General features: G+C 54.8%; 1 protein-coding gene across 1 annotated transcript in view; it reads right to left on the minus strand.

Annotated features, from left to right (window-relative positions):
• Positions 1 to 14558, minus strand: part of PLXNA1 (plexin A1) — a 119586-nt gene that overhangs the window by 83964 nt on the left and 21064 nt on the right. The window contains exon 3 of the mRNA XM_051788910.1: positions 13307 to 13489. Coding sequence (XP_051644870.1) covers positions 13307 to 13489 — 183 coding nt within the window. The remainder of the gene's footprint in view (positions 1 to 13306; positions 13490 to 14558) is intronic.

Below are 14558 nucleotides of genomic sequence, written 5' to 3' on the forward strand. Positions count from 1 at the left end.
TGCTCCTCCAAACTACGAGGAGCACGGGGCGGGCTGGGTTACAGGCCCGCTGCTTTGCCATGGAAACGGCAGCCATGGGACCAATGCACGCAACAGGAGTGAGAAAAGTCAGGGTGGTTTTTTTATTTCAATCCATCCTGACACATTCCTGTTCTCCTTCTGCTCAATACCACGAAGGACAAAGCCCAAAGCGAAAGTGGCAGGTTTGCAATGTCCCCATCTGGGACTCAGTGCTTGGGGTAATGCAAAAACACACAATCCCAGCGCCCAGGAGCAAGATGACGCCTGCAACCCATCTCCTACCTCTCCAAAAAACAACTGTGCTTCTCTTAGGAGAGGGTCTGAGGGGGCACTGCAGCTTGCAGGGAGCCTGCCTGCAACCCAACCTCCAGAGTTCAGGGCTGGCCCCAGCTTGAGGTCTCCCAGCCTCCCAGCTCCCGCGAGACGCTGTCACTGGCTCGGCCAAGCACAAGCCCCAGCAATGAGTCAGTCCCAGCTCCCAACCCTAATCTAATCCCATCCCCAGTGCTGGGCAGCTTTCCAGGGCATGTCCACAACATGAAAGGCATGCTCTTGCTGCACTGCTGGGTCGAGAGCTGGAGGAGGAGAGGGGAGGATTGCTCCGGCTCTGCTGAGGACTTGGGTCGAGCAGCTGATGCTCTGCGAAAGCCAAACTGGGGGTGGGTTGTTTGTGTGATTTCATTGCTTGAACAAACAGAAACATCCTGTATGTGATTAAGAGCCTTTATGAAAAACACACCAGTGCTGAGCCCCACAGCTGGGGCCAAAGGTATGGCTGCGGCGGGAAGGCAGCACACAGCAGGGTTCGGCCGCTCTGGGGTGAGGAGAGCTCCCTGGCAGATTCACACAGCCACAGCACCCCAGGGACATTTCAGACCATGCACAGAAACTGACATCCCCACTAGGAAATCATCTCCCCTATAAAATGTCATTGTTTTCACGCCAACCTCCCCAAGCTCTAGGGAGCAAGAGGCACGGCAGGGTTACCAACAGCCCACAAAGCTGCAGGCGATGGCTGCTCGGGGAGAGGCAGCCAAGGCTCTAACATCACTCTGAAGCTTTAATTCTTTTCTTTATCACCTTCTGCCCCAGGATATCAAAGTATTCCACGCATGCCTCGAGCTTGCTCCTCCTTTTGGCTGCAGGCATCACCACCCACAGAAGGCACAGAGGAGAAAGGGACACAGGCAGGAGAAGGGAACTGACCACAGTCCACCCCCGCCCCGGAAAAAGAGAGAACTCCAGCTCCTGCCAAAAACCAGGACTTGCCTGGACTTGTGCAGCCATCACCTCCACAGACCCTGCCCTCCACTCCAAAAGAGCTGCCTCGAGGGAGCCGCGCCAGGAAAACACATGCTTTTGTTTAAGGAGCACAGGCTGAACAGGGGAAAAAAGCACTTAAACGTTACACACTCACACATCAAAAAAAAAAAAAAAAAAAGAAAAAGAAAGAAAATTGAAGTTTTGTAGTTGTTTCCCTGGCAAGGTACAAAATAGGGCAAGGTTTTTGTTTTTGTTGGGAGGTTTGAAAAAAAAAAATGTATTTCATCCAAACAATCTTTGAAACATTCTTGACATTTATTACCATAAACTTTTCCTCCAATTAATTGCTTCTATACGACTATCATTTTCCTGATGAAAAACAACACCAGAAACTCGCAAGCTATTTAAAAAACGCTCGCTCGCTCTCTCTTTCTCCCTGCTTTGGAGCACAAACAGAATTAGGGAGGTTAGGGGAGTCAAAAACAACAGTTTTGACTCAACAGCCTTGGCCAGTGAGAGCTGCCACCCACGGCAGGGACACTGAGGGTGACACTTGGAGCTCACTAGACGCTGCAAAAACACCCCAGGTCTGCAGGTATGCAGTATCACCTCTGGCACCGACTCAGAAATGCATAGTGGGCCAAGTCTCAGGCAAAAAATCATAAACCTGGAGATTTGGGATGGGTTTATAGCCAAGGCTTTCAGAGAAGAGCAGTGAGGATGCTCACACAAGTGCGACAGCACATGAAAGGGGGGAATGAAAGGAGAGCAGAGTTGAGTGGAGATGCTCCCATCCCAGAAGGGATTTAAGGATCCCACATTAAGAAGCAGATTAATATGTGCCCTTAGTCACCAAGGCCAACCACACTTTGAAGCTTGAGCAAGCACATTTCCCCCCCTCATTCCCTGCTCCTCCATTCCCAGGCTGAAGGTAGCAATTTTTGCCCTCTTTTAAAACAACAAGCCCTTGGAGGAAGAAGCCAAAGCTCACACATCCTGCATTGAAGCTGACTCATCCCCCTGGGAGAGCCCAGGAGTCTCATTCCCAGGTTATGTGCTCCAGCCACAGGCTCACACTTTCCCGCCGGCAGACTGGAGAAGGGGAGGCAGGAAGGAAACCCCCAGCTGAGACAGAGAGTGTTCATCTCACCTGCTAGAGAGAAACACGTCTTTAATTTTAGACGTTGAGCGTAAAAACAAGATCCCTTGAGGCTCATAAACATACCAGAAAGAGAGGGAGAGTAACATGGAGAAACCCTGGAGAAACAAACGAAGAAATCAATTTGGGAAGTTGCCATCCATTGCGCAGGATGGGAATAACCTGGCACAGTCCACACGGGCGAGGTGCAGTTTTCAGGTTTTTGAGTCTTTTTAAAGGACTTTGCTTATTTCTCATATGAACCATCACATGCATCACCCTACCCCAGGAAACCAAGTGTGGCAGTGGTAAGCCCAACTCCATCCAGCAGGACAGAGGCTCCTCCACTCCCTCTGCCACTAAAGCTTGCCAGTACAGATGACTCCAAGGTCCTGCATCCCGACATCCTCACCAGGGATGCTGAGCATTTCTGCGTGGTTACATACGTGCCAGCCTCGCCAAGACACTCACTTTCCATAGCTAATTACAGATGCAGTCACCCTGGCCAAGACATAGGCCTATTTCTGGAAACTTTTAAAGGAAAATAAATACATACAGAGAGAGAGAGAGAGAGAAACACATGCACATCAAAACTGCATCATATTTTCCCTCCATGAATTTTTTGAGTTGCATTTTGTTCAGCAGCTACCAACTAATTTTTGACCACTGTTAATGGAAAGCAGAAAGCCAGGGGAAACAGGGAACAGCCAGGTGCTGACCCAGCCTCCAAGACCAGCAGAACTGCTTTCAAGACTGCAAACTGCTCTACAGACCTCAAGCTTGCCTACGAGCACCTCTGTTGAGCCCAAAATCCATCCTCAGAGGATTTTGCTGCATCTTTCAGTAAAAATTTAGCTTTAAGTCCTGGTTGGGAAGAGCATCGCCAGTGACATGAGTTTGGTGGAGCTCAGGTTTTGGTAGGGGTTGCTGCTGGGAGGATTGGGAAGATGCAAGAGGGACAGGGAGGACTTCTGCAGGTGAGGAGAGCCCTGCTGGAGACATGGATGCCGTCTCCTTTAAGGTGGGAAATAGGACCAGGGGTCCTTGAAGGACATGGCATCCATGTGTCTCCAACTCCCTCCTCCCTGAGCTCCACCACAGAACAGCCACAGCAAAATCACACGTGCATTTTAACATCATCCCTTCACCTGTCACTACCCCAGCTCCCACTCACACAGCTCCAGAGCTCCATTGTATCCAGCAAGGACTAAATGTTGTCCCTAGAAAGGTAAGGAAACCCCTTACCTCAGGAGCTGCCAGCCCAGCAAGCAGTATTACCAGCATTAAGCCTCCAGCTATAGCAGCACCAGGTTGGCTCAGCGGATGCCAGCACATAATTAAGATCTACAGGGCCCTGTCAATCAAGGAGGGGAAACAAACGGCAGGGAAGCCTCTCCTGGGACACAGCAGAAGCCTACACATTACTGGTGCCAGGGTGCCCAAGGGATGCTGGTGGGATGGCACAAATCCTATCCACCCCTGGAGCAAGCAGCCAGGCCCTCCACCCTCCAAACTGCCTCTTCTCATCTGTTCTACGAACTGTAACCCTCCCAAAGCAAGCCTGTGCTTTCCCAGTGCAACATCATTCCTAACTCTTGCTCTGGAAGGAACAGCCCCACTTAACAGTCAGTGGATACTGTAACCCAGGGTGGACCTGGAGGGAAGAGCCAGCCCTGAGCGTGAGATAGGGTGCTACAGCATTTGAGGCTTCAGTCTGGCCCACTAAGGAGGTTGGGGGGACAAAAGGACCTTCCCAGTGCTCCAGGCAAAAGGAGGAAAGGTCCAGGGAAAGCAGAGGCTGCAGAGGGCGAGCAGCCCCTCCTGCGCCAAAACATTCTCATTAACCCAATTCTCATTTGGGCCAAACCATGGAGCTGGCACCCAGCAGCTCTCAGCCCACACTGCAGCAGCATCAGGGAGCAGCATGGGAAAACTGCACTCCAAGAGCACACACAGCCTGGAGGGGCAGCAGGACAAGCCCCCTCCTTTACCCTGGAGCATCAACCTTTCCCAGTCTCGTTCTCAAAGAGGGACTGCCCGGCAGGGTGGAGTGGCATCCCCACTACTCCAGAGCTGCACACAGCCACGCTAGCGCACAAATTGCTTCATTAAATGTCATCGCATTAAGCCAGTTTCATGAATTTAACATTGTCCCCGGACTATTGTTTGCCTGAAAATTAAATTATGGCAACATTTGTTGTTTCAACGAGTTCTGTCTGTCAGGGAAGGGGCTGGAGCAGGAGATGCAGGCGCAGGCAGGGAATGCCACTTCAGCAGTGGGGCTTCTGTGGACATGTGGCTCCAGTGAAGATAGGAAACACAGCCATGGCTTCCTTCATGGGGGTGGGAGAAGGGAAAAATTAAGTTAAAGCGTTGTTTCAACGAAAGCCAACCATGCCAGATGCGGAGAAGTGAGCCAAGCTGTTTGGAAATGGAAAGCATTGCTGTTTTGGAGCAAATATAGGCGCCAACCAGCCCCAGCAGCCACTGGTCAGCACAGCAAAGTATCATCCCATACCCCTACAAGCACCACACACCCTGGTTTCCGCCGCACAAGTAGCTCGGGGTGGCAGTCCAGGGCTTTTTGATCTTTCAAGATTACAAAGCTTTGCCGCATACAGGAACACTCTGAGAAATTTCTCATTTATACTGCCTTTTCCCTAGAGCAGCTCCTCTCTGCAGTATCAGAAACAAAGGTGACAACCTTTCGCTTTGTAAAGAAAACCGCCAAGCGAAGCGGACTATAAATAGCACCCAAAACTGACCCGCATCCCCAGCCGAGGGGAATGAAATGAAGACAAGTGAACGAACAGCTTCAAGGTCAGAGAGACTTTTTTATTTCCCCTTTGTTCAAGGTCTGGTAATTTTTATCCACGCAGGAGAGCAATCCAAAATACATCATTAGGGTTGTAGCTAATAAAACCCACACTGGCTTTTTTCAGCCCAGCATTGTTTCCTTTGCCCATATGGGGATTATGGAGGGAGGGAGATGCTTCCCCCAGCACCTGCTCTACCATCACAACTCCTCCTTGCATCCCTGCACTGAGCACCCTGGCCACGCCAGATCTGTCCCGGCACAGAGCAACCGACCAATGCTGCCCTCAAGAGCACAAAGTGTGGACAAATTAAAGCACTATCACATCATCCTGCCTTTCTCTGCCAGACTGTAGGGATGCTCCCCACTACTTCAGATCATTCTTAGTCTGCAGAGAGCCGGCTTGTCACACAGCACTGGCTCTCTTCCTTCTCTCCAGCTGCTAAATGGCATTAAAAGAACTAAGCATCCATTAAATAAAACTTTCCCACTTGCTTCCCATGTAGACAATTGCTCTCACTGCCACAGGGAGGTTTCGTACTGGCAGCTGGTCCATGGGTACACAAAGAGCAAGGAGGTGCCAGGATCAACTCTAGTATAGCACAGGTCACCCAGGGAAAGCATCCAGGGAGAAACAGGGATGTGATCCCAGGGGTCTGCATCCTCACCACCACCTAGCACACAGCCCAGCTCCTCCACTCCTATTTCACCCCACAACGCCGACCCCACAGGGCACCTTCCTTCTGCCTTTCCCATCAGTACCAGCCTGGCATTAGCATCCATTCTCCTGCTCCACTTCAGAAAAGCCCATAATTAACAAGGGCAGGGGATAACGGAGGCCAAACAGCAGCTCTTCTGAGCAATCTGGGGCTGAGCACCATCCCCGCCTGGACCTGGAGACAAACGACCTCTCCGTGTATCAAAGTCTCAGAGATTGATGACAGGCTCCAGCAGCCACTAAGGGGCAGCTGGAGTCCACATCCTGCATCCCCAAGTGCCGTACCACACCTCCACCTCACTCTTGATTTATGATGGATTTTCCTCCCAGTCCAGGGGGGGAAATCAGGCAGGCCAGCCCATGGGGATGTCTGACCTTCCCCACAGTCACGTCTCTACCCGAGGCAGTGCTGGAACATGCAGAGACTCAGACAATACTGAAGGTAACTGAGCCCCTGCTAAGCACACATCTTCCCTCCTCCAGGGGCTGAGGGCAAATTCCTCAGGCACCATTAAATCTGGGTTAATGGGGTTGCACAAAGGCGAAGCAGGACACCAGCACTGCCCCTTCCCACCAGGCATACCAACAGTCCCTGCCTCCCAAACCGCTGCCTTCCTGATCCTCCTTCTTGGTTGCCTTTGGTGGGAAGTAGGGGCCATTCTCCCACCTGAAAAGCCAAAATTAGTCAATGTTTGTGTCAGTGAATAGACACAATGGCTCCAACAGGAGGGATCCAACAGAGTTGGGCCCTCCCAACTCATTTCCATCTCAATGGGGTGCCTTTTCCCTATCCCCAAGGGGCCACCACAGAGGTCCCCAGCAGGAGGCACAGTCCAAAGCAAAAGTCGTGCTCCTGCTCTTCCCAGCAGAATAGAGGTCACAGGCAGGGGCCACAGCCCTGCATTCAGCAGCAGAAAGATGCAGAAGAAAATGCTCAGCAGCTTCACGCTTCACCAACCAAACCAACCCCACCAGCCGAGAGGGAAAACCCAGTGCTCACTGCTGGCACTGCACGCCCCCAGCAAGCCCACACACCCCTTTTCCTAACGCCAGCCCCCAATGACTCTCACCCAGACGTTTACAGGGGCACAGCATCCTCACTAATGACTCCTAAGCATCACTCATCCACCCTGCTCTCCCACTACTGCCACGCCATAGCCACCAATGCCTTACACAGCCCTACAGTAACAGGGGCAGGACCAACAAGGCACACAGCCAGAAACCCGCAGGCTTTTTCCTTTCCCAGCCCTATTTCCACATTACTTCCAGGGCAGCAGCCCCTGCCAGGGCATAGGATGGTCTGCAGGGACCAGCTATGAAGGTGATGCTGCCGTGTTTGGCTGGCACAGACCCGCCAGCTCCTGAGCACACCCTGCAGGGCAGCACTGAGCTGTCTTGAGGGGCTGCCGAGAGGCGCTTTGCCCTCAAACCCGTTTCGGGGACAATTACAGAAGCCAGGTTTACACCTGGTAGCCGTTTTGAAGACAAGGGGTCTTTGGGATCCACCTTCATCCTCGAGCCTCCTCCAGCCTTCACAACATACTGCTCCCCAAAAGTCACCTTGCCTGACACCGGCAAAGTCCAGCAGCAACACCACCTTAGTGCCAGCTGCTCGGCGGGAGCCGGGGCGGGCTGATGGATGGGGTGAGGCGGCACGCTGCCTGCGGGCGCCCGGCGCCAGGGAGAGGCGAGACGTGCACCGTCAGCGCTTTCGGCAGGGAAGGTTGGAGCAGGGCTGGCTCCTGCTGCCTTCCCGGCTGGCCGGGCGCCAGGCTCCCAGGCCTCCTCGCTCACCTGCCGGCTTTGTGCGGAGAGCAGAGCAGATGGGGAGGGGGAAAAAAAAAAGAGGGTTATGGCCTGGGGGCATAGAGGGTGGAGGGAGCAGGGTTTGGTGGGGAGGGAGCCTCCTAACACTTCCTCTGCTTCCCCAAGGCTGTGTGTGCACCCTTGAGCATCCCTTGGAGGGACAAGAGCCTGGAAATATTCATCTCCATCCATCCTGCACAAGGCAGGAGCAGGAACCCCAGTGGCATTCCCCTCCGGGAGTCACTCGAGGACGAATCTGGCAGCTGCCTGCAGCCATGGCCTCACCACCCTGGCAGATCCCAGAGGCCAACGGTTCACGATGAATTTCTAATTGTTTCCTCCAACAATGAGACATCCTGTTCAGAGCCGGGCGGCGCAACAAAGCCCGAGGCTAGCGAGCAGGGCCCCTTCCTGCTGAGCAGGAATGGGGCGATGCCGAGTGCTCCCTGCCACGAGCGGGGAACCGGGAAGGCTCTGCCGCCCCCTCCCCATCACCCCATCCACTTAACATGCCAGCTCTCCAGCCTCCACCTTGATTAAAACAGCTTAACGACTCCAGCGAGAGCTCTCGAGGGGGCGGGGATCCGCCAAGAGGTATTTGATGGATTCACTTTGGCAACCGTCGGCTACCTTGTCATGCCAATAAAATTATTGCCATTGATTGGGGAGAGGCGCGGCCGCATGCTCCGAGGAGCGTATCTCCCTCCCGGGGCTGGGCACAGGCGCCCATGGGGGCTGCACGCACATGGGGAGGGGACGAGGGGTCTCCAGAGGATGGGATGGGGAGGGAGGGGGAGAGGGCAGAGGGAAGAGGCAGGAGGAACAAAAGGCCCTTGTGCTGGGCAGCCAGCTGGGAAGAGGCAGCAACACAGGCAGGAGAGAATTTCAGGGGCTGCGCAGGGGTCGATGCTCAGGGAGTCCTCAAGAGTCACTGGCTGACACCATCAGGGCCAGGGCAGGCTTCATGCCCCGAATATGTCCTGTCTCCCACCCCCGACAAAAAAATAAAAGCCATCCAAGGCACAGGCAGTAAGCAGGGTAGCCAGCAGCAGGGTCACGAGGGGGGCCGAGCCCTCCCGCGCGCTCTGGGAGCCGGATTTCACGCGCCGAGACACAAAGGGCCCCTTTTCAGCCGGAGCCGCTTACCCTGAGCACTAAGCAGAGGGTGACGCGAAAGGATCCGTGGGGACTGGGACCAGCAGAGTGGGCAGGGAGCCTGACAGCTTCTCCTCCCAGCTCACATGGACCACGATCAGGTCATGCATCATACCCTAGAGGCCAACACATGGGGGCTTTTGCGATCGGAAGGGAGACAGCAGGCAACAGGGAAATCCTCCAAAGAGCCCCCTCTTCACAGCACCTATTTTCTGCCCAGACACACCAAGGGTTGTGAACACACCAAAGCCTCCTCATCCAAAGCTTTAAGAGAACTCAAAGGGGGTGCCTCCATGGGCTGCCAAATCTGCTCTCCCAAAGCACCTCCATGTCCCTGCCCTCGGCAAGACAGGAGGCTGCAGGGGAGCCCTTCCACCCTCCCCAGGACAGGAGAGGAGCACCATGACCTGTCGTGCAGGGATGGGGATAACCCACTTAGTGTGAAGAGTTTATTATTCTAATTATTTAAGTGGAGAAACCAAATCAGGCAGACATAGGGCCAGTTCAGCTGTGCTTTCTGTGGGAAAGAATAAACAAGCCGTGGCAAGCACGAGGCCTGGAGGGGAGCAGATTCCCGGCAGAGACACGTTCTGATACATTCATGCCCAAGGCCAGCCAGTTTCAGGACAGGGCAGGGAGCTACAGGGATTGCAGTGGTGACTGAGCAGCCAGATAATCCTCAAAAAATGAGAGCTTGGCTGACTGCGAGGGATGTGTAGTCCAATGCTATCCTGCCGGGATGAATTGGCTGCATTATCCCACAACCATGCCTGCCTTAGCAATCTCCAACACCTGGATATTCAGTGGTGCTGGGAATCTCCTGTGGGGCTGTGGCAGAAGGGACAGCTCTCAGCCTCCCTGCCCCATAAGCAGCCAGGGACGGCTGTGGGCAGGGAGCCACCAGCTGTGTTGAGAGAAGCTCAGCTCACCCCCCAAAAATAACCAAGCAGCACCCAAAACTGGGTCAACCCACAAGGGCTACATTGAGCTCCGCAAAGCCCCAAGGCAATGCCATGTTTGCATAACGAGGAGCAGATGGCAGCAAAGGAAGGCAGCAGGGTCTGCACTGCACCTCCCAGAATATCCCACCGCCTCAGCTTCCAGCCACCAGCCAAGCACGGTGCAGTTACTGGGAGGAGGTTGCAGTACCAGCACACCCCATCCAGTATCATTCTCCTTCCCTCTCTCCATACAACACTTCAAGCACAGCCAAAATCAAGTCCTTGGCACACACAGGTCAAGAGGTGACACAGGTGCAGCGTCAAATGTGCCTCTCCAGCACATAACTGAGCACTCCCATTGCAATAACACACAGCTTTGTGCCCACCCAGAAAATACGAAAGACAACCTGGGAAAATGATAACTGTCCAATATAAAGATTGCCAAGTGAGGACAGGTGGTTTCCAGGAAAAACCAGAGCATTAGGAAGCAAGTCTCATTTCCCTTGCACAAACATCCCCTGGACATTCCCGCTGCAGCATGCTCATGGCTCACGTCCCCACGGCTCACGTCCCCATGTCACTTCCCTATCCACAGCACCCTCAGACTACAGGGTGCAAGGCCAGGTCCCTACTGTGCCAGCTCAAGAGTAGAGAGGAAGTGGCTCACTGCCAGCCCCAGCAGCATGGGAAGCCATCCCCACATTGCTCACCTGGGCATGGCAGGAATTCCCCGGGCGCCCCAGTCCCATGACTGCTGGCACCGAGGACAGCAAGCACGCGGGACCAAGAGCTTTCCAAGCCTGGCCTCTCCACATAACTCGGGATCAGCCAAAGATAACTGCCTGCCTGGCAATGCTGCAGGGACAAGCTGAGAGCCGGCTGCCATGGGCTCTGCTGCCGCAACTCATTCAGTATCCCAGGGATCAGGATCTCCATCCCCCCAGTGCCTCCCCAGCCCAGCCCACAGTTCCTGTCCAGCACAGAGTTTTGCAAATCTGACATTGCTTGCAAGATCCTCCCACCCCCCGAAACTGGGGACTCCCTGCAGCTGTGGTGGCAGCAGGTGCTGCCCAGCACCCTGCCTTCTCAGCAGCAACTGTTGGTGGCAGGGCTGGGGAGAGGCTGCAGGGCAGCCAGAGGCTCGTGTGGCTTTTTGGGGGGACAAAAGGAGGCTCTGTCTGCACACAACAGCCTGGACAAATGCTGGGCATGAGAGCTGCCATCCAAGGAAAATCCAGACACGGCAGTGACTCTGCCCTGACCTTACCCCAGCCCAGATGGCGAGATTGGTGCCCCTCAGCAGAGCAGCATCTATTACAGGGCTCCTGGGGACGGGGGAGGGGGCACCCAGCTGTCGGCACAGCCCTTCCTCTCCCAGAGGAGATGCCAGGGGTTCTGGCAAGGGCAGGGGGGCCAGCAGGAGGGCAGAGAAGGCACCAGGCTGCATCAAGCCTAATGTGGGTTCTTGCCAAGGGGAAGGTGGGAAACACTAACAGCTTAAAAGCAGAGGGATTGTGACCGCTGCTGAACGATGCAGCCCCTCTCCCTGCACCCTCTGCCTGGAGGAGCCACGTTGGCTACACTTTGCCCTGCCAGGCATCGCATCCCCCAGCTGAGGACACACTGGTGCCACTCAAAGGCAGGTCAGCAGCCCCCTCCCGCCCTTCCCTCCCTCTGGCCCCGGCAGCCAGGCGGCAGGATCAGGTAGCTGCTGAGGCAGCGCTTTGCCAGGCAGCCAGGCAGCCCCTGCCGCAGGAGGGCTGGGCTGCCCACCTCAAGGTCATTGCAGGGACGAGGAGGAGCCCTCACGGCGCAGGGCTCGAAGCCTGCAAAGTGCTCCCATGCTGCCACTGGAGAGCTCTGCAACCCCAGGGGATTTGAGGGCTCCAGGTAGGATAAGCCTACAAAACCTGCTCAGCAACCCTGTGCTCAGATAGGGCTGAGACCCATCTCTTCATTCTCCATGGAGCTGCTCCATGTCCTCTTGCCCTGCAGGGCCAGAGAGTGAGACCAGCTATTTGGGGCATCAAGTTTAAAACTATGAAAAAGAGGTCTTGGGAAAGCCCTGCAGGAAAGGAGGACACTCAAACCACACCTGGGCTTCAAGTTCTGGCTGCAGTCATGGCTGTAGCATGCAGCCCATACACTAGTCAGGCACCTGAACTAGACCACCCCTGGCAAATGGCTCTGAAGGCGCAAAGACTAGAGAAAAACTGAGTAAAGAAGGAAGAGGAAAAAATCAAATCTGCCATCTAAAAACCAACCACCAGCCCCTCTAGATAAGTGAGGAATTAGAGGTGTAACACTGTTGTCATGGCTTTTCGAACTCTCCTCCCACATGCTCCTTCCTTCCCATCCCCACCTAAAACCCCCATCTGGAGCCCAGAGGCAGGAGAAGCTGGCAGCAACATGACACCAGTCCCTTTAGATCCCTCATCGATCCGGAAGGGAGGATGAGCTGCCTCCATCAGCTCCCCGCAGCCCTGCTCAGCCCTGCTACCACTGTGCACCCCCCCCGAGGACCACAGAAAGCCAAGCAGATGTGGGGCTGGAGAGGACCCCTCCATCCTACCTCTCACTCCAACACATGCTGCCCATGTACCTAAAAATGCTGCTAATGGGCAGGGGCACTGGTGAGTCGGTCAAGAGTCCACGGGAAGCACGGGCAGGGGGAGCAGGACATACAGGGACTATCACCCACAATGGCACCCTGCTCTGGATTCCTGCCAGGGGAGCTACCCTGCTGTTTCCAGGGCACTCTGACCATCACAGATAAGGAGACGTAGCAAAAAGGCAGGATGCTGTGCCCAAGATGGGGTGTGGAGCATCTAGCATCTAGCAAGCCACAGGTCAGACCCCACAGCCAAGCTCTGGTCCATAGCAGGGACCCTACAAGGACCTTCACACAGCGTTTCCCTGGCTGGGGATGTGTTAATGGAAGCTCTGTTTATACAGGGCATGTACAGCTATAATTATAGGCATGATGTTATGATAACAGGAAATCCGTGCCCTGTGGAGATGCAGGCAGAGAAAGGCACGCACAGAGCTATTTGCTAATTGCCACCAACAATCAGCCTTTTGTGCCATGGCGGGGTACGGGAAGTGAAGTCTCCCCATCACCGGGCTGGAGCCATCAGCACCTACCTCTGCCCACCCTGCCCAGGCCATATGGATCTGGACAGACAGAGCCCCCCTTGTGGCAGCTAAAGAGCAAACCCATGTGCCCTGAGACATAACAAGATGGGCTGTGATCCACCAGTGGCAAGGACTCAACTTCCCTGTGTTATATCCCTTCCAAACGGCAGAGGTTTTGTAAATTTGGTTGACAGAGAGAAGCAATGGGAAAATGCGCCTCACTGGCCCTTTGCAAATTACCCCCAATATATCAAGTCACTCACGGAGGCACAGCAGTCATCCCTCCCCATCATCATCACTAAGGACTTTCCTACCTTTTTGATCTTCCCGCTTCGTGTGCCTGCAAAGACAACGGTTTGTCCCCTGTAGTCGTAGGCAGCCACCGAGGTCATCCCATCCTCCTTATCCACAAAGAGTGGGGTCCCCTCGATGGTGACGGTCCCGCCCAATGGTTGGTTAAAATCCTGGCCACAGAAATTATCGTCGATCTGCAGCGGCTGTCAAAAGAAAGCAGAGGAGAGATGAGCTTTTTGCCAATGCCTCAATGCCTCAATATGTTGGACCTCCCACACGGCCATCAGCCATCGCCCACATTCACCCCACAGCTACGGCCCCTTCGACAGCCCCATCCCTTGCCCCCCCGTCCCAGCCATCGCACCTCACAAGATGAAGGAAGGCATGAATTAATGCTTCCCTAACATTCCCTATGCACTGATGTAAGGCACTCGGGACAGAGGGTCTGCATGCAGGCCCTCTCTACATCTGAAAAAGCTTTGCAGGTCAAGACCAAGGCTCTCTGTCCTCTGCATCTTACAAACCCAGCGGGAGCCAGCGCAGCATCCCTGCTCCCCCTCCATCCCCGCTGCTGCTATCTCAGACACGTGGGATGCCAGCACAAGCTCCCCAGCACACACACATCCCTCTCCTCCTCATCCCGGTGCTAGCTCCAAAAAGAAAACAGCTTGGCAGCAAGGCAGCTGGGGCTGAATCCTGCGCCCCAGCCTCCCCCTGGAGACAAAACACTTCCCAGCCAAGGCCGTGCCAAGGCAAACGAGTCGGGGCTCCTAAAAGAGCCTCGCTTCACACAACAAACACTCTACCCACCTGCCAGCCCTGTTCCACCTCCTGCAGGAACGTCTTTGGGAAATCCCCACATTTTTTCCATGCTGCCTTGCCCCATACAAGGCGCCTGACTCAGCCAGCTGCCTCCTCAGTTCAGCACGAGCCCGTGGGTCTGGAAGAAGCTTTTGCAAGCTCAGCCCAGGAAGAGGCAGAAACAGGGCTGCATCGGCCCCTCTCAGTTCTCAGGGCCATGATGGAAGGGACCTCCAGCACAGACAGTCCTGAGGATGGGAAAGGCAAAGCCAGAGGGATTGCCCCTGTGAAAGCTGAGATGCAGGCGGGGGAGCAGGACCAGGACCAGATCAACAGCATTCATCCCCACATCGACCATCCTCACCATGTCACCCTCACCTGCTGAGCAGAACAATAGACCCTGGCCACAGCTATCTGGCCTGGGGGGGCACATGGGCCTCCCAGAGGTCCCACACAAGGCAACAGCCTCGC

The sequence above is a fragment of the Manacus candei genome, unplaced genomic scaffold (genome assembly GCF_025592945.1).
Source record: "Manacus candei isolate 608988 ecotype Guabito, Panama unplaced genomic scaffold, ASM2559294v1 h1tg000025l, whole genome shotgun sequence".
Lineage (NCBI taxonomy): Eukaryota > Metazoa > Chordata > Aves > Passeriformes > Pipridae > Manacus > Manacus candei.